General features: G+C 45.3%; 1 protein-coding gene across 1 annotated transcript in view; it reads right to left on the minus strand.

Annotated features, from left to right (window-relative positions):
- Positions 1 to 1,606: 1,606 nt before the first annotated feature.
- Positions 1,607 to 21,098, minus strand: part of LOC112073451 (laminin subunit beta-1-like) — a gene marked incomplete at its 5' end in the record, with an annotated part of 42,967 nt that continues 23,475 nt past the window's right edge. Inside the window, 19 exon segments of the mRNA XM_070440149.1 lie at positions 1,607 to 1,867; positions 2,197 to 2,362; positions 2,923 to 3,047; positions 3,050 to 3,094; positions 3,361 to 3,509; positions 5,701 to 5,908; positions 6,035 to 6,179; positions 6,392 to 6,607; positions 6,973 to 7,220; positions 7,338 to 7,543; positions 7,912 to 8,284; positions 8,955 to 9,051; positions 9,429 to 9,643; positions 10,062 to 10,286; positions 10,402 to 10,565; positions 13,723 to 13,954; positions 14,139 to 14,282; positions 14,533 to 14,725; positions 15,409 to 15,529. Of these exon segments, the coding sequence (XP_070296250.1) occupies positions 1,731 to 1,867; positions 2,197 to 2,362; positions 2,923 to 3,047; positions 3,050 to 3,094; positions 3,361 to 3,509; positions 5,701 to 5,908; positions 6,035 to 6,179; positions 6,392 to 6,607; positions 6,973 to 7,220; positions 7,338 to 7,543; positions 7,912 to 8,284; positions 8,955 to 9,051; positions 9,429 to 9,643; positions 10,062 to 10,286; positions 10,402 to 10,565; positions 13,723 to 13,954; positions 14,139 to 14,282; positions 14,533 to 14,725; positions 15,409 to 15,529 (3,409 nt within the window).

Genomic DNA, 21,098 nt, shown 5'->3' on the forward strand with positions numbered 1-21,098 from the left:
CGGTACTGCCGTTTAACTAACGTCTGGCACAGAAGAAACATTTCCATAGACGGCCCCGTAGAGAAGTCAGATTTGAAACTTTGGTCATCACCTTTGTGCACAGAACATCCATTGAATTATTCAAATAATTGTCGCTGAGGCTGGTTTATTTCCACTCACAGCCGAAGATTTTTAACATCTTAGATTCATCAATGTCTGCCATGTTTTTGATGACGTGATGAGTTTCGCTGCTCGCGCTGCTCCCTATGCGCACTGAGTGCAGTGCGCTCCGGTTTACACAGGTTGGGCTGTGTCAACCAGATGCAACTCGGATATAGATGTGATTGAGCAAATTGGATTTCGATAACTTTTTGAATACAGATCCCAACAAATAACTACTTTTTAAAACAGATGTCAGAAAGTGATTACCTTTTAAACCTATTTCCATACAGATCTGAGAAAGCAACGACTAAATATTTGAATACAGGTCTCAGTGACTACTTTTCTGAAACTATTGGATTGGCTGTTCTTCAACTAATGGCAGGTCTGTATCTAGAACTGTATGTTGGATTGGTGTCTTCAACTAATGACAGGGCTGTATCTAGAACTGTATGTTGGATTGGTGTCTTCAACTAATGCAGGGCTGTATCTAGAACTGTATGTTGGATTGGCTGTCTTCTAACTAATGCAGGGCTGTATCTAGAACTGTATGTTGGATTGGCTGTCTTCAAACTCATGGCAGGGCTGTATCTGAACTGTATGTTGGATTGGCTGTCTTCAACTCATGGCAGGTCCTGCCATTAGTTGAAGACAGCCAATCCAATAGTTTCAGAAAAGTAGTCACTGAGACCTGTATTCAAATATTTAGTCGTTGCTTTCTCAGATCTGTATGGAAATAGGTTTAAAAGGTAATCACTTTCTGACATCTGTTTTAAAAAGTAGTTATTTGTTGGGATCTGTATTCAAAAAGTTATCTGCCATTAGTTGAAGACAGCCAATCCAATAGTTTCAGAAAAGTAGTCACTGAGACCTGTATTCAAATATTTAGTCGTTGCTTTCTCAGATCTGTATGGAAATAGGTTTAAAAGGTAATCACTTTCTGACATCTGTTTTAAAAAGTAGTTATTTGTTGGGATCTGTATTCAAAAAGTTATCGAAATCCAATTTGCTCAATCACATCTATATCCGAGTTGCATCTGGTTGACACAGCCCAACCTGTGTAAACCGGAGCGCACTGGCACTCAGTGCGCATAGGGAGCAGYGCGAGCAGCGACAACGTCATCACGTCATCCAAAAACATGGCAGACATTGGATGAATCTAAGATGTTAAAATCTTCGGCTGTGAGTGGAAATAAAACCAGCCTCAGCGACAATTATTTGAATAATTCAATGGATGTTCTGTGCACAAAGGTGATGACCAAAGTTTCAAATCTGACTTCTCTACGGGGCCGTCTATGGAAATGTTCTTTCTGTGCCAGACGTTAGTTAAACGGCAGTACCGAAGCAAGACTGTAGGAGCAGTCGAAACTGTGCTTTGAGACCGGAACCCTGGCTCTTTGATTCAGAAAGAGCTGCTGAGTTCTAATGGACTATATGAGTATAGTACACATGATCGTGTTCCCCTCGCTAACATTTGCTGTACTTATTTTATTTTGTAAAACATTTTAATTTTTTATTCAATTCATTTCACATTTGACAGAGGAAGAACGGGAATAAAGAACCAGTGGAATATAGTTTTTTTCTCCCCTACATCAGTTGCAGTTGTTGTACGTCTGCACCTGCTGTCGTATGGCCTCCCGTGCGTCCGTGGCGTTCCTCTCCAGCTCTCCGAGCTCGGTGTGCTGGTCCAGCATTCTCTGCTCGTTATTACGAAACTTCCTCTCAAGCTCTGAAACAGAACAGCAGAAAACTCATTATAGGAAGACAACAGGGACATGAATTAAAAAGAGCCGTCCCAAATGACGCTCTGTTCCCTATATAATGCACTGCTTTGGAGCCGAGCCCGACGGGCCCTGGTCAAAACTGTTGTTCTATGTAGAGAACTTCCCGTTCACACTTACAGGCACATCTACATTCAAAACCAAAGACACCATGCTGATATGCCGTGTTCATGGAATACTTTACAGCCATGACTTCACTTTATGGTTCCATACGGCTCTATGTCGGCTACGTATAGCATYTCATATGTCAGGTTTCAGAGGGCAGGAGGGTACACACTCCGTAGGGTTTCTATGCCCTTGTCGGCCTTAGTGAGCAGGTCTTCAGCCTCCTTCTTGATCTCCTTGGCCCTCTGGTTGACGTTCCCCAGGTCCCCAGAGGCCCCACCCAGAGAGTCCACCTTCATCTGCAGGTCTTTGTACAGATTCTCCGTCTCATTCAGCCTCTGGATCACAACACAGAGACGCACACAGCTATACATCAACAACCACACACACAGCTACAAATCAACAACTAAACCCCCAGCTACAAATCAACAACCACACACACAACTACACAATAACAATCACACACACACGCCCCGCCCCTGTTGTTAGGCTTTAAATACAACTACACATCCACAACTACACACATGGCTACACATCAACAACTACACACACGGCTACACATCAACAACTACACACACGGCTACACATCCACAACTACACACACGGCTACACATCAACAACTACACACACGGCTACACATCAACAACTACCACAACACGGCTACACACGGCACCACAACTACCACACACAACTACACATAACATATTGTAGCACAACTAGGAACAGACACACATTCCATAGACACACATGCTTATGCACACACACACACACACACACCACACACACACACACACACACACACACACACACACACACACACACACACACACACACACACACACACACACACACACACACACACACACACACACACACACACACACACACACACACACACACCTGCTTCCAGTCCCAATGCTGCATGGGTGGCATTTGTGGCCTGGTTCTTGACATGTTGGGCCATCTCCATGTTTTGATCTATCTTGTCCTGTAGTTCCTCCACCCTCATGGACAGGTTGGCAGTCGCATCATAGCACCCATTTGATTGGTCTCCAGATGCTGAAGGTTCTCTCCACCTGAGAAGTGGGAAAAAGCACACAACAAGTAGGGACATATCAGACTGAGAAACACACACACACACACACACACACACACACACACACACCACACACACACACACACACACACACACACACACACACAACACACACACACACACACACACACACAGCACACCAGACACACAGACACACACAGACACACGACACACACAGACACCACACAGACACACACACACACACACACACACACACACGGTGATGTGGCTGTGGAGAGCTGTGTACCGTTGCGGTGGCGTTCCTGGTGCTGTTCAGGTTGTTCAGGGCACGGTCCAGGGCGTTGGTTGCTTTCTGAATGGCTTTCTGAGACGCATCCAACGCCTGCTTAGTCCTGTTGGCTGTGTCCTTCACTCCTTCTGCTCGTGTCCTACAAACACATACAGGACAAGTGAAAAATGTGATATACAAAATATACAAATAATAGAAATTTCCCTCATTAAAATGCAAATCAATTTMTAACATTTTTGACATGCGTTTTTTCTGGATTTTTTGTTGTTGTTATTCTGTCTCTCACTGTTCAAATAAACCTACCATTAAAATTATAGACTGATCATTTCTTTGTCASTGGGCAAACGTACAAAATCAGCAGGGGATCAAATACTTTTTTCCCTCACTGTATGTAGTAGACTGAGAGCTCTGCTCTGCTACGAAAACATACTGAAAGGTTATGACCGCAGAGTTTCTAAACCCAGAGGCGCAACATCGCGAAGCTTCCGGGAATGCTTGCGAAACAGATCAAACAGACCAGGCCAGGATTTGGAGGTTGAGAATTCAATGAGAGAAGTGAAAAATTCTTCCTTAGTTGTTCATTTTCTGGAAATGTAAAGGTAGAACCTAGATTGGAGCCAATGTCTTAAGTAGTCGAATATGTTATTACTCCAATTGCAAGAAAGTGAAAAACTGCCACGTATTCATTTTAGTCAAAAACAAAGTTATATCGAAGGAGTGCCTTTGAGTTGACGGGCTGCACACGTGCAGTTCGGTGCGAGACGACTGTTACACCGATGATGTGTTTCTATACATGAGCTTAGCTACACTGAACAAAAATGTAAAAGCAACATGTAAAGTGCTGGTCCCACATTTTATGAGATGAAATAAAAAAAATCACAGAAATTTTCCATACGCACAAAAAGCTGATTTCTCATAAATTGTTGTAAACAAATTTGTTTATATCCTTGTTAGTAATCATTTTATCCTTTGTCAAGATAATCCATCCACCTGGCATATCAAGAAGCTGATTTAACAGCATGATCATAACACAGGTGTACCTTGTGCTGGGGACAACTGTCACGCCCTGACCATAGAGAGCCTTTTTATTCTCTATTTTGGTTAGGTCGGGGTGTGACTAGGGTGGGTGATCTAGTATGTTTATGTCTATGTTGGCCTGGTATGGTTCCCAATCAGAGGCAGCTGTTTATCGTTGTCTCTGATTGGGGATCATATTTAGGCAGCCATTTCCCTACTGTGTTTTGTGGGATCTTGTTTCTGTGTAGTTGCCTGTGAGCACTGCTTGAGCTTCACGTTTCGTTTGCCGTTTATTGTTTTGTGCGTTTCACTAATAAAGATGTGGAACCCAGATCACGCTGCACGTTGGTCTGAGTATGACAGTTCGTACGACGAGCGTGACAACAACAATGGGCTGAGTAGTATTTCTGTCTTTAAAAAGGCACTTTTGTGGGGAAAAACTAATTCTGATTGGCTGGGCCTGGCTCCCCAGTGGGTGGGGCTGGCTCCCAAGTGGATGGGCCTATGCCAGGCCCACCTATGGCTGCGCCCCTGCCCAGTCAGGTGAAATCCATAGAATAAGGCCATATGACTTTATTTCAATTGACTGATTTCCTAAACAGTAACTAAGCAAAATCTTTGAAATGGTTGCATTTTGCATTTATATTTTTGTTCAGTATAGTTAATGTCGCTATGACATTGCCTACAAGTGTAATCTGGTATTTCTATTGGAGATTTAGCCTTTCGTACTGTACTGTTACTATACGGTCTTTGCTATGATTCTCTCTCTGTGCATTTCCTGTCTTCCATTTTATGTCACAGAGTAACTACCGGTGAACAGAAGACAAAGATCGGAAGTATAATTTACATAAGTCTATGGGCTCTATTTTCGGCGGCGCTAGTGTCAAACGCATGGAATTCCGACCAGTAAAAGCCAGCGCTCTGCTATTTTCCAACCCTTGTGCCAGGGTTGGTAATTTACCTGTTTTATATCAGCTTGCTTTCACTGAGGTGGAAAGGGTGGAAATATTTGAGGCGTGTCCTTAAAAACATGCGCCAATGTGCCAATTTCAAGCAGTGCTACCGGTGATATTTAAGACTCACCAAAAGCTGTAGAAAATAGAAAATGTAGAAAATAGTCAAAATAAAGAAAAACACTTGAATGAGTAGGTGTTCTGAAAATGAAGAGAGAAAAAAGATTTCCGACACACCCCAGAATCTACACTGCTACTGCCTGTGCTAAGATCTACTATTGCGTTAGGTTAGTTAAAATGGAGCCCCTATATGTCTAAGTCTAATATGCCTCCTGTTGTCTGTTTCTCCCTCTGTCTTACTTGGCATCCTTAGCTCTGTTGAGCAGCTCTTTGGCCCGGTGGAGTTGCTGGGAGGTGTGGTTGAAGACCCCCTCTACATCTGTCAGGTTGCTGATGTGGTCTTTGATCTGCTGGACAACAGTGTCCAGAGTGGTTCTGTTCACAGGCAGAGATATAGCCAGCACCTGCTGTGCCACCTTCTCTATGCTCTCTGGGTCCGCGCCCTCCTCTGTACACAACACACCATGATCAAATGAATATCATAAGAAGTGTCCAAAGAGAGAGAGAGAGAGAGAGAAATATGTAAAAAAAAAAAAATGAAACGTTTTCTGGAAGGTTAATGGCATTAACAAACCAGTCAGGAAATATTTGATCTTCTGAATGAATTCCTTGAGTTTCTTATTAGAGTTTTCAAAGAAGTCCTTATTCTTCTTGGCGTTGTCCAAGTTGTCCATGGCTTGACTTTTAACGTCCTGGGTCAGCATAGCTATGTCATGGAGCTGGAAACATAACACAGAGGATTACTGAAAAACACACTGCGTATGGAACACTATATACAAAACATGCTGTGTTTAGACTCACAAAGAAACTGACAAATATATAATATAACCTCTTTCAGGTTACTTGAACAGCAGGTCAGTAATTCAGCTTATACTGAGGCACATGCATGCAGAGGTATAGTTAGTGCCTATAAAGAGTGAGGCAGACATACCTTCTTCACCAGGCCCCGGAGGTCTTCACTGGCAGCCGTCAGGTTGTCACTGACATCACTGGCGTGTTTCAGTCCCTTTAGGGAGACGCTCACAGTCCCCTTACACCCGTCCCCTCCACACACCCGCTGACCGCCATCGTCACGACAACCAGCACCCCCACACGGGCTGTAATGACATGTGCCATTGGAGCTGTTGTTGGAATGGCCACCACATACCTGGGAGGAAAAACACACAGAACAGGTAGGGTCAGTGTCCGACACAGACAGAGGGCTACGAGTCACACATCCAGGGCAGGGATGCTGTAACATTTATTTACAGGTGAAATCAACACATCGTGACAGGTATGTCTGTCAGTTAGAACTACACGGCAGACAGGAATGACCATCTTGCTAATTCTTTAAAAAAAATAAAACCAGCCCTTTACCACACAACACAGCCAAGATAGCTCTTTCTGCTGACTGTTAGGCATTGTCCTCGCAGCCATCAGCACAATCTATAACTACTCAGACCCAAAACAAGCTTCCCTTTAGAATACAGAGAAGAATCCACTATATGGGTCCCCTACATGCCCCCTTTATACCTGGTGGCTCAGGTGGTGGACTTTCTCGTCTACATCTTGGGCTTTGTCCTGTAGCTCTGACAGTGATTTCTTCTGGGCTGCCGCCGTGCGCAGGAACTCGTCCCTCCTCTTGTTAAGAAGGTCCTCAGTGTGTGAGCGTGTGGCTTTAGACTCCTCCACGGGGCTGAAGGGACCAGACACTGAGGCGCTGCACTTCTGGTGAGCTTCCTGGGACCCACGGTAGTACTTCTTCACATTGTCAAACTGATCTGGGATGGAGAGGAGGACCAGGGCAAAACAAATGTGTGAAAGAGAGTAAAAAGGAGCAGCGGCTGTACGTGTCTATGTGTCTGTGTTTTGTGGTCTAGGGGAGGGGGGGGTGCTACCTTGGAATCCGAAGCTGAGGTTGTTCCTCCGTTCTTGGTGTCGGTCCACCAGGGTGGTGTTAAGGTCCACCAGGGTGGTGTTAAGGTCCATGAGTTCTCTCTCCATCTGGGTCAGGTTCCTCTTCAGTACCTCGTCTTGCACTGCTGTCCCATTCAGCTCGCGGGTCACACCCATCAGACGACCGTCAGTCAGAGCTATCTCCACCCTGGATACACCACAGAGAAGCACGAGAGACCTCTGAGTACATTTCTCAGTGTGTATTGTCATTTCACACACTGTCCTGTTCTATGTGTATAATTGTTGTGTGACTGGGATTCAATAAGCATAGCTGCCCCTCTTGCAAAATGTGCATAAGAGGTTTTAGCTGTTCTACACTGCTCCTCTGTAGCTCAGTTGGTAGAACATGGTGCTTACAACACCAGGATAGTGGTTTTAATTCCTGGGACCACTCATATGTACATAATATATGCATGCATAAAAAAGTGTCTGTTAAATGTCAGACATTATGATGATATATGAGGTGAATGAACACTCTAGCTCCACCTACAGTACAGAGGAGTATGATGCTGTTACCTCAGGTCATCGATGGACTGGCCAATCAGCTGGTGTTGTCTGTCCCGGTCTCCGTCTCGGATCAGGTCTTGTACCTGGGCCAGTTTATTCTCCAGCTCATGGATGTGTTTGTCTCCCACGCCGGGCGTCTCTCCGCTCTCCAGGATCCTCTGGATGTTGTAACGGATGTGGTCCAGGTCCCGGCGGATCATACACACCGCGTCGTCCCACAGCTCGAAGCAGGGGTGGCACCGGACACACTTAGGGAAGGCCCCGGTGAAGCCGCGGGCACACTCGTCACACCGCCGTCCCGCCGTCCCCTCCCTGCACTCACACGCCCCAGTCTCACGGTCACACTGAGCCATCTCCGAGCCCAGCGGCTCACACTTACACTCTGACAGAAGATGGAGATGGGGGAGAGAGATTGAGAGAGGGAGAGAGATTGAGAGGGGGAGATGGGGGAGAAAGATGGAGGGGGGAGAGAGATGGAGAGGGGAGATGAAGGAGAGAGATGGAGGGCGGAGAGAAATGGAGAGGGGGAGATGGAGGGGGGAGATGAAGGAGAGAGATGGAGGGCGGAGAGAAATGGAGAGGGGAGATGGAGGGGGGAGATGAAGGAGAGAGATGGAGGGCGGAGAGAAATGGAGAGGGGAGATGAAGGAGAGAGATGGAGGGCGGAGAGAAATGGAGAGGGGGAGATGGAGGAGAGAGAAGGAGAAAGATGGAGTGAGGAGATGGGGGAGAGGGATGGAGAGGGGTACACATGAAGTTAGTTGATATGAAGGTCACATTAATAAAGTCAGTCATTTTGAAGGTCATTTTGAACATAGAATTCAAATCAAATGGTATTTGTCACATTTCACCTTACAGTGAAATGCTTACTTACAAGCCCCTTAACCAACAATGCAGTTTTAAGAAAAATAAGTGTTAAGAAAGTATTTACTGAAATCAACTGAAGTAAAAAAGATATTTAAAAAATGTAAGTAATTTTTTTTTTTATATATATATATTTTTTTTATAAATAAGGAGCTCATGGATCTGTGACATCTTTAAAATGTTATTACCTCCACACTGCACTCGTGGATCTCCCCAATGGAACTGCTCACACTCAGTGCACTGCCTTCCCCCAAAGCCTTGCCAACAGTGACACTGTCCACTGAACTACAGACAGACAGACAGAGGGACAGACGGACAGAGGACAGACAGACAGACAAACAGAGAGAGAGAGAAAGATGTATCATCAAACCATTCAATTAAACTGACAAGTTAATACATACTGTAGTTAATACATACTGTAGTTAAAACATACTGTAGTTAATACATACATACTGTAGTTAATACATACATACTGTAGTTAATACATACTGTAGTTAATACATACATACTGTAGTTAATACATACATACTGTAGTTAATACATACTGTAGTTAATACATACTGTAGTTAATACATACATACTGTAGTTAATACATACTGTAGTTAATACATAATGTAGGTAAAGTACACTGAACAAAATCCTTTCACAACTATGAGGCCTACCATGTTGCAGTGGGATCCCTTGGCGTGCTGAGGGTGGCAGCCACACTGCTCACACCCTCTGTCCGTGCCATAGTTCCAGTGGTCGGGGGCACACTGGTCACAGTTGTACCCGACCACGTTGTCCCGACACGGGCAGGCTCCTGTCTGTCTGTCACAGTGACAATGGCCATCGCTGCATGAGGACTGTTGTGTACCTGCTGTTACACATGTGCAACCTACAGATGGAATAACAACATGTCAGACGCGACACAGCACACACACACAGCAGAGATAGACAAGAATGTAATTTACAATTATTTTAAAAATGTAACCTTTATTTAACTAGGCAAGTCAGTTAAGAACAAATTCTTATTTTCAATGATGGCCTACTCGGGACAAACCCGGACGACGCTGGGCCAACTTTATGGGACTCCCAATCACAGCCGGATGTGATACAGCCTGGATTCGAACCAGGGACTGTAGTGACGCCTCTTGCGCTGAGATGCAGTGCCTTAGACAGTCACGCTATATAATTGAGTCAATGTTCAACGTGACATATATCATCACAAAAGCCAATAGTTTGTCTAAAGTGGGCATCACCAGAGACAGAACTCATTAGAGATTCCAACCATCCATCACGATGTAAAAACTCACGCCTGCAGTCCTGGGCCAGGGCGTCGCCGTAGTAACCATGTTTACAGTCAGAGCAGGAGGGCCCATCCGTGTTGTATAGGCAGCTTAGGCATCGGCCAGTCATGGGCTCACATGACTCGGGGTCCTGGGTGTCGATGTTGCCACTGCACTGGCACGGGCGGCACTTCCCACCTGGATGCTTGGGGTTGCCGTAGTAACCGGGGGCACACCGATCGCAGCGAGGCCCTAGGGTGGGGAAAAGAGAGTGAAAGCGGTCAGGCTTAAGCTGAGAAGTTAAATGCCAATAAGTGTAGCAAGGATTTCCTTTTTAGTGAGCTAAGCTGTATCATTGTGACTATACCTATGTAGCCATGTTTACAGTTGCACAGGATTTGATTGGATGAGCTGTCAGCATGACAGGAGTGTCCGTTGGAGTGTCCGCTTTCTGCGTTACCAGGACAGGGACAATGTCGACAGTGATCCCCAGACCCCAGCACTGGGTTTCCAAAGAACCCATTTACACACCTGGGCAGGGAGAGAAAGAACACAGTATTATCTACCGGGACTATTACCGATCACAGTATTATCTACCGGGACTATTACCGATCACAGTATTATCTACCGGGACTATTAGATCACAGTTAGTATTACCGGGATATTACCGATAACAGTATTATCTACCGGACTATTACGATCCCAGTATTATCTACCGGATTACCGATCACAGTATTATCTACCGGGACTATTCCGACACAGTATTATTACGGGACATTACGATCACAGTAGTATCTACCGGGACTATTACGATACAGTATTTATCTACGGGATCTATTACCGATCACAGTATTATCTACTGGGACTATTACCGATCACAGTAATTATTACCGGGACTATTACGATCACAGTAGTATCTCGGACTATTACCGATCACAGTATTATCTACCGGACTATTACCGATCACAGTATTTTACTGGGACTATTACCGATCACAGTATTTATCTACCGGGCTATTACCGATCACAGTAGTATCTGCCGGGACTATTACCGATCACAGTATTATCTAGGGACTATTACGATCACAGTATTATCTACCGGGACTATTGCCGATCACAGTATTATCTATGGGACTTTATACCGATCACAGTATTATCTACGGGACTAATTACCGATGCAGTATATTACCGGGACTATTACCGATCACAGTATATCTACCGGGACTATTACGATCACGTAGTATCTGCCGGGACTATTACCGATCACAGTATTATCTACCGGGACTATTACCGATCACAGTATTATCTACGGACTATTACGATCACAGTATTATTTACGGGACTATTACGTCACAGTATTATTACTGGTATTACGATCACAGTATTATCTACGGGACTATTACCGATCACAGTATTTACTGGACTCATTACCGATCACATATTATCTACCGGGCCTATTACGATCACAGTATTATCCACTGGGACTATTACCGATCACAGTATTATCTACGGGATATTCACCGATCACAGTATTATTACGGACTATTACGTCACAGTATTATCTACCGGGACTATTACCGATCACAGTATTATCTACCGGGACTTATTACCGATCACAGTATTATCTACCGGACTATTACCGATCACAGTATTATCTACCGGCGACTATTACCGATCACAGTATTATCTACCGGGACTATTAGATCAACGTATTATCTACGGGACTCTTACGATCAAGTATTATTACCGGACTATTACCGATCACAGTATTATCTACGGATAATTACGATCACAGTATTATCTACCGGGACTATTACGATCACAGTATTATCACCGGATTATTACCGATCACAGTATTATCTACTGGGACTATTACCGATCACAGTATTATTACCGGGACTATTACCGATCACAGTATATCTGCCGGGACTATTACGATCAAGTATTATCTACCGGGCTATTACCGATCACAGTATTATTACTTGACATTTACGATCACAGTATTATCTACGGGACTATTACCATCACAGTATTATCTACCGGTCTATTACGATCACAGTATTATTGGGACTATTACCGATCACAGATTTATCTACCGGGACTATTACCGATCACAGTATTATCTACCGGGACTATTCCGATCACAGTATTATCTACGGGACTATTACCGATCCAGTATATTACGGGACTATTACGATCCAGTATTATCTACCGGGACTATTACCGATACACGTATTTTCTACGGGACTATTACGATCAGATTATCTGCGGATATTACCGATCACAGTATTATTACGGGACTATTCGATACAGTATTATCTACCGGGCTATTACCGATACAGTATTATCTACCGGACTATTACGATCACAGTATTATCTACTGGGACTATTACCGATCACAGTATTATCTACCGGGACTATTACCGATCACAGTATATCTACGGGACTATTACCGATCAAGTATTATTACCGGGATATTACGTCACAGTATTATTACGGGACTATTACCGCTACAGTATATCTCGGGACTATTACGATCACAGTATTATCTACGGGACTATTACCGTCACAGTATTATCTACCGGGACATTACCGATCACGTATTATTACCGGGCTATTACCGATCACAGTATTATCTACGGGACTATTACCGATCACAGTATTATCTACCGGGACTATTACCGATCACAGTATTATCTACGGGACTATTACCGATCACAGTATTATCTACGGGTCTATTACCGATCACAGTAGTATCTGCCGGACTATTACTGATCACAGTATTATCTACCGGGATATTACGATCACAGTATTATCTACGGGACTATCGATCACAGTATTATCTACTGGGACTATTACCGATCACAGTATTACTAAGGGACTATTACCGATCAATATTATCTACGGACTATACCGATCAGTATTTTACCTGAGCGACTATTACCGATCACAGTATATTCGGGACTATTACCGATCACAGTATTATCTACGGGACTATCAGATCACAGTATTATCTACCGGGACTATTACCGATCACAGTATTATTACGGGACTATTACCGATACAGTATTATCTACTGGGACTATTACCGATCACAGTATTATCTACCGGGACTATTAGATCACAGTATTATCCACTGCACTATTACGATCACATATTATCTACCGGACTATTACCGATCACAGTATTATCCACTGGACTATTACGATCACAGTATTATCTACTGGGACTATTACGATCACAGTATTATCTACCGGGACTATTACCGATCACAGTATTATCTACCGGGCTATTACCGATCACAGTATTATCTACCGGACTATTTCCGATCACAGTATATTTACCGGGACTATTACCGATCACAGTATTATCTACCGGACTATTCAGATCACAGTATTATCTACCGGGACTATTACCGGATCCAGTATTATCTACTGGGACTATTACCGATCACAGTATTATCTACGGGACTATTCCGATCACAGTATATCTACTGGGACTATTACCGATCACAGTATTATCTACCGGGACTATTACCGATCACAGTATTATCTACCGGGACTATTACCGATCACAGTATTATCTACTGGGAATATTACCCATCACTATCTGATCCAACAACACCAAAACACTCACCAAAACGCTGTCACCCACACCATTTACCAATGACTGTTTATCCCCCTGCCCACCTTTCACAGAGCTGTCCATCAGTGTGGTCCCTGCAGGCCTGGCACTCCCCTGTCTGTGCGTTGCACCCATCAGCGTGCCCGTTACACTGGCATGGCCTGCAGCTGGGGAAGCCCCACTGGCCAGGCTGGCAGTCTGAGCACTGACGCCCGCTGGCCCCCTGTCTGCACGGGCACTGCCCCGTCACCGGGTCACACTGGTCTCCCAGAGAGCCCTGGGAGTGGCAGTCACAGGCTGGGGAGGGAGCAGGAGGAAGAGGGACAGATAAAAGGAGGAAGGTGGAAAGAGAGAGAGAGAGCAGGGGAGATCATATTTAGGATGTGGTTTGTGAGGTCACGCGGTGTATGACACACCTGCTATATAATGTCAATTAAATTAAGATGTGATGACTGGCTGAAAGATGCCAGCGCCCACTCACCAGTACATCCATATGGTCCGAAGCTGTAAGTGTCAGGTGCACACTGGTCACACCGTCTTCCAATCACGTTAGGTTTACAGCGGCACTGAYCTCCGACCCTGTCACACTCAGCACTGAGAGACCCCTGGGGGTCACACTGACATTCTATAGGGAAAATTAGAGTCTTCAATCAAACAAGTCACGGAGGATATCCTATGGTGACGACAGAGTGTAACAATTCCATCCAACTCATACCCTGCATTACTGATCATAGTGCAGCTTGCTAGAGTTTATTGGTAAGTAAAATGACTCAATAGTTGCACCAGGAAGTATTTGACACCCAGTTTTCGAAAACAAGGCATTAATGGGGGCTTTGACCTTTGATCCCCTAGTGAACGATGTATGGTAGACTCACGCAGTGCTCCGTCATGCAGGATGGCAGAGATACTGCAGATGAGCTCGGTGCACATCTCTGCCAGCAGTGGCGTTGGCGTGGCTAAGAAGGACTCCAGGCACATGTAACGTACCATCTCATCACGATGCTCCTCTGCCGCCGGGTCGTGACCCTGGAAACCTGGCAGCTCCGTGTACTTGGGGGTCAGCACCAGCTAGGAAGGAAGAATGGAGGGAGGTAAACAAAGTGAGTGAGAGGTGAAAAGAATTCAAATGTGAAGTGAATTTGGTACCTAAATGCACTTATGTTTCAGACCACTAGGTGGTGGTATCTGGTCAACAGTTATTATCACATTGCAGCTGAGAGTGGCGCAGCGGTCTAAGCCACTGCATCTCAGGTCTAGAGGCGTCAGACACCCTGGTTCGATTCCAGGCTGTATCACAACCGGCTGTGATTAGGAGTCCCATAAGGCGGCGCACAATTGGCCCAGCGTCGTCCAGGTTTGGCCGGTGTAGACCGTCTTTGTAAATAAGAACTTGTTCTTAACTGACTTGCCTAGTTAAATAAATGTTAAATAAATAAATACATTTAAAAGTTCACATACACACATCGAGAATGGCGGCAGGGTAGCCTAGTGGTTAGAGCATTGGACTAGTAACCGAAAGGTTGCAAGTTCAAATCCCTGAGCTGACAAGGTAAAAATATGTTGATCTGCCCCTGAACAAGGCAGTTAACCCACTGTTCCTAGGCTGTCATTGAAAATAAGAATTTGCTCTTAACTGACCTGCCTAGTTAAAAAAAAAGAAGTTAGTTTTCCTTTCTGTTTCAACTCAACTCCATCTCACGTAGAGTTGTCACACCAGAGCCCTGACAGGTTTAATAAGTTGATTGACTCACCGAGTCTACAAGGATGAAAGCAGTCAGGTGTCTCTGGGACACTCCGTGTCGCTGGAGTCTGATGGTCACTACATAACGGTTACTGGGCTCAAAGCAGAAAGGACTGGGCATCTGAACGTACCTGTTGGATCACACAGAGACAGTCTCTTATCAAACATTCTGATATGACGTTGTTCTGTTTTGAGTTGTGGGAAAGCCTTATGGCCCTATAAGGTTAAAAGGAAATGAAACCAGCAAAATACAAGTGAAAGAAATCAAACATTTTACCCAAATGACGCACAGAGTGAAGAGCCTCACTGGCCCAGACACAAACCAGCATAGACACCTCCAGTCAAAATGCTGAACAAACACACAGGGACAGGATGAAACAGGGAGGTCTGGGAATCCCTGACTGGAACAGAGACAGGTGAACCGGGTCTCTGTCAGAGGGTCCCTGACTGGAACAGAGACAGGTGAACCGGGTCTCTGTCAGAGGGCCCCTGACTGGAACAGAGACAGGTGAACCGGGTCTCTGTCAGATGGCCCCTGACTGGAACAGAGACAGGTGAACCGGGTCTCTGTCAGAGGGCCCCTGACTGGAACAGAGACAGGTGAACCGGGTCTGACTGGAACAGAGACAGGTGAACCGGGTCTGACTGGAACAGAGACAGGTGAACCGGGTCTGACTTCCCCCTGACTGGAACAGAAGCAGGTGAACCGGGTCTGACTGGAACAGAGACAGGGTTGAAGCCGGGCCTTTTTCTTTCTGCTCTCCAATACAGTTTAACAGGCAGCAGACTGAACGGTGGACGGACGGACGGACGGACGGACGCACGTACGCATGCCACACACAGTACCACAATTCATCATCTAAAATGTGTCCACAACAATCCATGGTGTATTTTTTCTAGACGGGCTGCGTTCCAAAACCCATTTCTAACAGGTCTTTGAGAAAATGAAGGAAGGCTTTCTGCCACCTCTCCAGTCTCACTACTCTCAACAAACAGAGTGATCCAGTCTACGGCCGTTGTGAAGACTGTGATCCAGTCTCGGCCGTGTGAAGGCTGTGATCCATCGACAGCCGTTGTGAAGACTGTGATCCAGTCTACGGCCGTTGTGAAGGCTGTGATCCAGTCTATGGCCGTTGTGAAGGCTGTGATCCAGTCTACGGCCGTTGTGAAGGCTGTGATCCAGTCTACGGTCATTGTGAAGGCTGTGATCCAGTCTACGGCCATTGTGAAGGCTGTGATCCAGTCTACGGCCATTGTGAAGACTGTGATCCAGTCTACGGCCATTGTGAAGACTGTGATCCAGTCTACAGCCATTGTGAAGACTGTGATCCAGTCTACAGCCATTGTGAAGACAGTGATCCAGTCTACAGCATTGTGAAGACTGTGATCAGTCTACAGCCATTGTGAAGATGTGATCCAGTCTACAGCCATTGTGAAGACTGTGATCCAGTCTACAGCCATTGTGAAGACAGTGATCCAGTCTACAGCCATTGTGAAGACAGTGATCCAGTCTAACAGCCATTGTGAAGACAGTGATCCAGTCTACAGCCATTGTATGCCTGGTGCCCTCCTTGTGCGCTCCCTCTGCCTGGCATCCTGTCTGACTCGCTGTGTGTGTTTTTGGTCGCTTGTTAATTGGGTTCTGCTTGAGACACCAATCACAGAGCAGAACAGAACAGCAGAGGAACCAGGGTCCAGTGAACCAGTCAGATCCGGGCCCGTTGGAACTCTTTGTTATACACAAGTTCCTTCTTAGGGAAGTTTCTTGACATGTGTAGGTTGGTTACCAGAGAATAGCCTGGGTACAGACTGTACTAGGCAGTCATCAGTAGGCAGGGTGGAAAAGGATGGGAAAAGTTTATGCTGGCAAGTCTCCACAGTGATAGTTGACAGTATGAGAGAAATGAGTGTGCTGCAGGACAAACACACAACAAGTAACACCTTGTAAAGAGGACTGTGGCGGAGGGACTAGTGTTTCTCATTAACACCTTGTAAAGAGGACTGTGGCAGCAGTACTAGTGTTTCTCATAAACACCTTGTAAAGAGGACTGTGGCGGAGGGACTAGTGTTTCTCAGTAACACTTGTAAAGAGGACTGTGGCAGCAGTACTAGTGTTTCTCAATAACACCTTGTAAAGAGGACTGTGGCGGAGGGACTAGTGTTTCTCAGCAACACCTTGCAAGGAGGACTGCGGCGGCAGGACTAGTGTTTCTCAGCAACACCTTGCAAGGAGGACTGCGGCGGCAGGACTAGTGTTTTCTCAGTAACACCTTGTAAAGAGGACTGCGGCGCAGGACTAGTGTTTCTCGGGGGAAAAGTTAAAGGAAAGGAGCAACAACATGTTTACTGCTGATAGCAAACAGTGTAGATAACCTGTAAGGAAAGTACATGTTCTCATAACAATAAAGCTAAAACAACTCAATTAACCTACATAACTTTCTCTCCCTTAGACTGGGAGTTGTCACGGTTTCTCAATGTCAACACGCTATCTATCGACCAACACGCTATCTATCGACCAACACGCTATCTATCGACCAACACGCTATCTATCGACCTTATCAGAAGAATGTTCTCTCACACCCAGAACTAAGCTACAGTACACTGGCTTTATTCCTGTATCATATAATAACAGTGGGAAATCCAACACATTTTAAGAATGGCATAATCCTTAGTTGGTTAGTAAATATTGCTAGAGTAGAAGGGGTTGATAATATAATAGGAGTCACTGTTAGATTTTACCTGGGATTATTCCAGAGACCACACACATACTGGTTGGTACACATTAACGACACATATATGGAATTCATATCTATTGAAACCTGTGCTAAAACACACACCACACACACACACACACCACACACACAGACACACACACACACACACACACACACACACACAACACACACACACACACAACACACACAACACACACACACAGTCTGTTATAAGGCAGCAGGTTGGGGTTGGGGTTAGGGTTGGGGGTTTTGGTTAGGGTTGGTCTATCAGGGTTTTGGTTAGGGTTGGTCTATCAGGGTTGGGTTTTGTTAGGGTTGGTCTATCAGGGTTTTGGTTAGGGTTGGTCTATCAGGGTTGGGGTTTTGGTTAGGGTTGGTCTATCAGGGTTTTGGTTAGGGTTGGTCTATCAGGGTTGGGGTTTTGGGTGTGGTTATGGGTTTTGGTTAGGGTTGGTCTATCAGGGTGGGGTTTGTTAGGGTTGGTCTATCAGGTTTTTTGGTTAGGGTTGGTCTATCAGGGTTGGGGTTTGGTTAGGGTTGGTCTATCAGGGTTAGGGTTTGGTTCTATCAAGGTTTGGGGTTGGGGTAGGGTTGGTTTATCAGGGGGGGTTGGGGGTTTGGGGTTGGGGTTAGGGTTGGGGTTGGGGTTAGGGTTGGTCTATTTCAGGGTTTAGGGTTGGGGTTAGGGTTGTTCTATCAGGGTTGTAGGGGTTTGGGTGGGGTTGGGGTTTAGGGTTGTTGGGTTGGGGTTAGGGTTGGGTCTATCAGTGGTTAGGGTTGGGGTTATGGGTAGGGTTGTTAAGCTCCCCATTCATAATACAGTCCGGGTATTGGTTGGGCTTCCAGAGGGAATGTTATCTTATTAGTCAACAGGATGACCTAGGTGCAGGGTATTACAGGAGTCGTTGTGAAAGAAGGTCCACTTGCAATTATTGATCTCTTCTGCAATCCAAACGTTCAGTTGTTTAAGGGTGTGGTTGCAAGTGAAAAGCGTGACACTTATTGAAGATTGGGTTGTCATTTAACATCACTTCTTATAGTTGATTGCTATTTTAGGTGATACTAGGGTGTACGTGGATCATAGAAAAGTATCTAGATATGACATGAACAGTAACTGTTGAAATCTATTTACACTATATGGTGGTTTGTCATTTTCTCAATTGAGGAGCTGTATGGCACGGAGCGGTAAGGGTGTGTACCGGGTTAGTGGTCGTGGTCTATTCGAACAAGGGCGAGTGGATATAGCTGGGGGCTTATGGGTTGAACTGCGTGACACTTGTTTATTTTTTTTTCTCTATTTCGGCAGAGGTAGGGAATTAGTGGGTGACCAACCTATCGTGTGAGATTGTTTAGGGACTTTTGCCGAACTATGCATCTAGATGTGCGCGTATTGGGCCGTTGGGTTTGTTTTCTATCAAATGGGGATACTACGAAGGGTCATACGCCGGGTCTTGGTTCGTGGATCCTTGTGTAAACTGGGTTGGTTGAATGGCAGGGCATGTGTCAGAGATAGGTATGGAGAGAAGCAGTTGGTATAGCTTTGTGGAGTTGTGGTTGGGTGGATAGTGTCCCAGGTAGTTAGGAATAGATGCTGACAGAATATTGTGTAGGGTTGTATTCTCACTTACAGGGGCAATCATTACATATTGAGTTGTAGGTCGGAGGAGCTTCCTTGCTGGAAGTCGGGTAAGGACTCAGCAAAAAACGGTATAGCGCTTCGCATTCTGAGGTAGATTGGGGTTCCGGGCGCAGTGGGTTCTTTGGTGTGTTTCGTGGGGTTCGGTGATCCCTACAGGGTTCTCTCTATCTAAATCACCCAAAGTGAGTTGATACGTGAGGTGGTTCAAGGGGTTTTAAGGCTCCTCAGGTTTCTTCTCAGGTGTTTTCCTGATCCCACAGTTGCTTATTGACTATGTAAGTTGGGAGATTTTGAGGGTCGCTCACTTCGGCGTTGGAGGGGTTGGGCCTTATAGTGCGTTAAGTCTAGAGTTGAGGATTTACTAATCTTTGCTTAGGGACATGGGCTAATTTTAGGGTATTTGGTGTTGTTTTAATTAAGCGCGTTTGTGGGTGTAACTAGGCTATGTAGTCATGCTATCTTTAAAGGGAGAAAGTTACCTTATTGTGCAGATTGGGACTGTGTCTCTACACCAGATGGTATACGCTGTGACGCCGAGTTATTGGGTTGTGCGCGGCATCCTCTAATTGGTGATTCCTCCAATCACTAGGCCGGTTGGTGGATAAGGCAGCCTGGTTGCATATTACGTAGGGGTGTCTCCTGTGAGTGACGCCGTAGTGTGTGGCATATCTGGGCCTAAAATTGCAGTGCGCTATTTGAGGGACTCGCAGGCGGCGTTTTGAGCTGTCGTGAGGGCCCTCTTGGATGCATGCGGTGATTGGAGAGGCAAGGAGCCATTGGGTTCCGCTTGGCGCGTGAGCAAAATTAGGGGGGGCCAGTGGGTGTCCACATGCGCCGTGATTTGAGAGGTGTATATGAGGTATGGGCCGGGTTAGGGTAAATAAGTGGGTGTGTTGTATTGGGTGTAATCCGTATAATCAGGGTAGTAGCGGTTTAGTGAGTTAGTAGAGTAGGTTGTGTAAGAGTGTCTGGTTTTTGGTGAGCATTCTATAAACCAATACCATTTCCTACAATCAGGACCCGGGTTGAAACTATGAGTTTTAGCTGATCTTTGATGTTGGGATAGAATTAAGGTGGATTTTGACTGGAATATGTTTTGTGTGCTAAGTACAGCACAGTATTTCCAACCCCCTGACAATCCTTTTTTCGCGAGACTTTATTTCTTACAGTGTCATAACCATTAAATGTGTTGTTTGATTATGATTTTTGTGATTGACTAGCCATGAAGCTTGTATAATTAATGGAGGCCCTGTAGGGGCGCTGTTAAATGATTGGTAGAAGAGCGGGACATCCGTCTTTGTGGATCTGATGTTGTGTGTGTGTGTG

This window comes from Salvelinus sp. IW2-2015, unplaced genomic scaffold (genome assembly GCF_002910315.2).
Source record: "Salvelinus sp. IW2-2015 unplaced genomic scaffold, ASM291031v2 Un_scaffold2265, whole genome shotgun sequence".
Lineage (NCBI taxonomy): Eukaryota > Metazoa > Chordata > Actinopteri > Salmoniformes > Salmonidae > Salvelinus > Salvelinus sp. IW2-2015.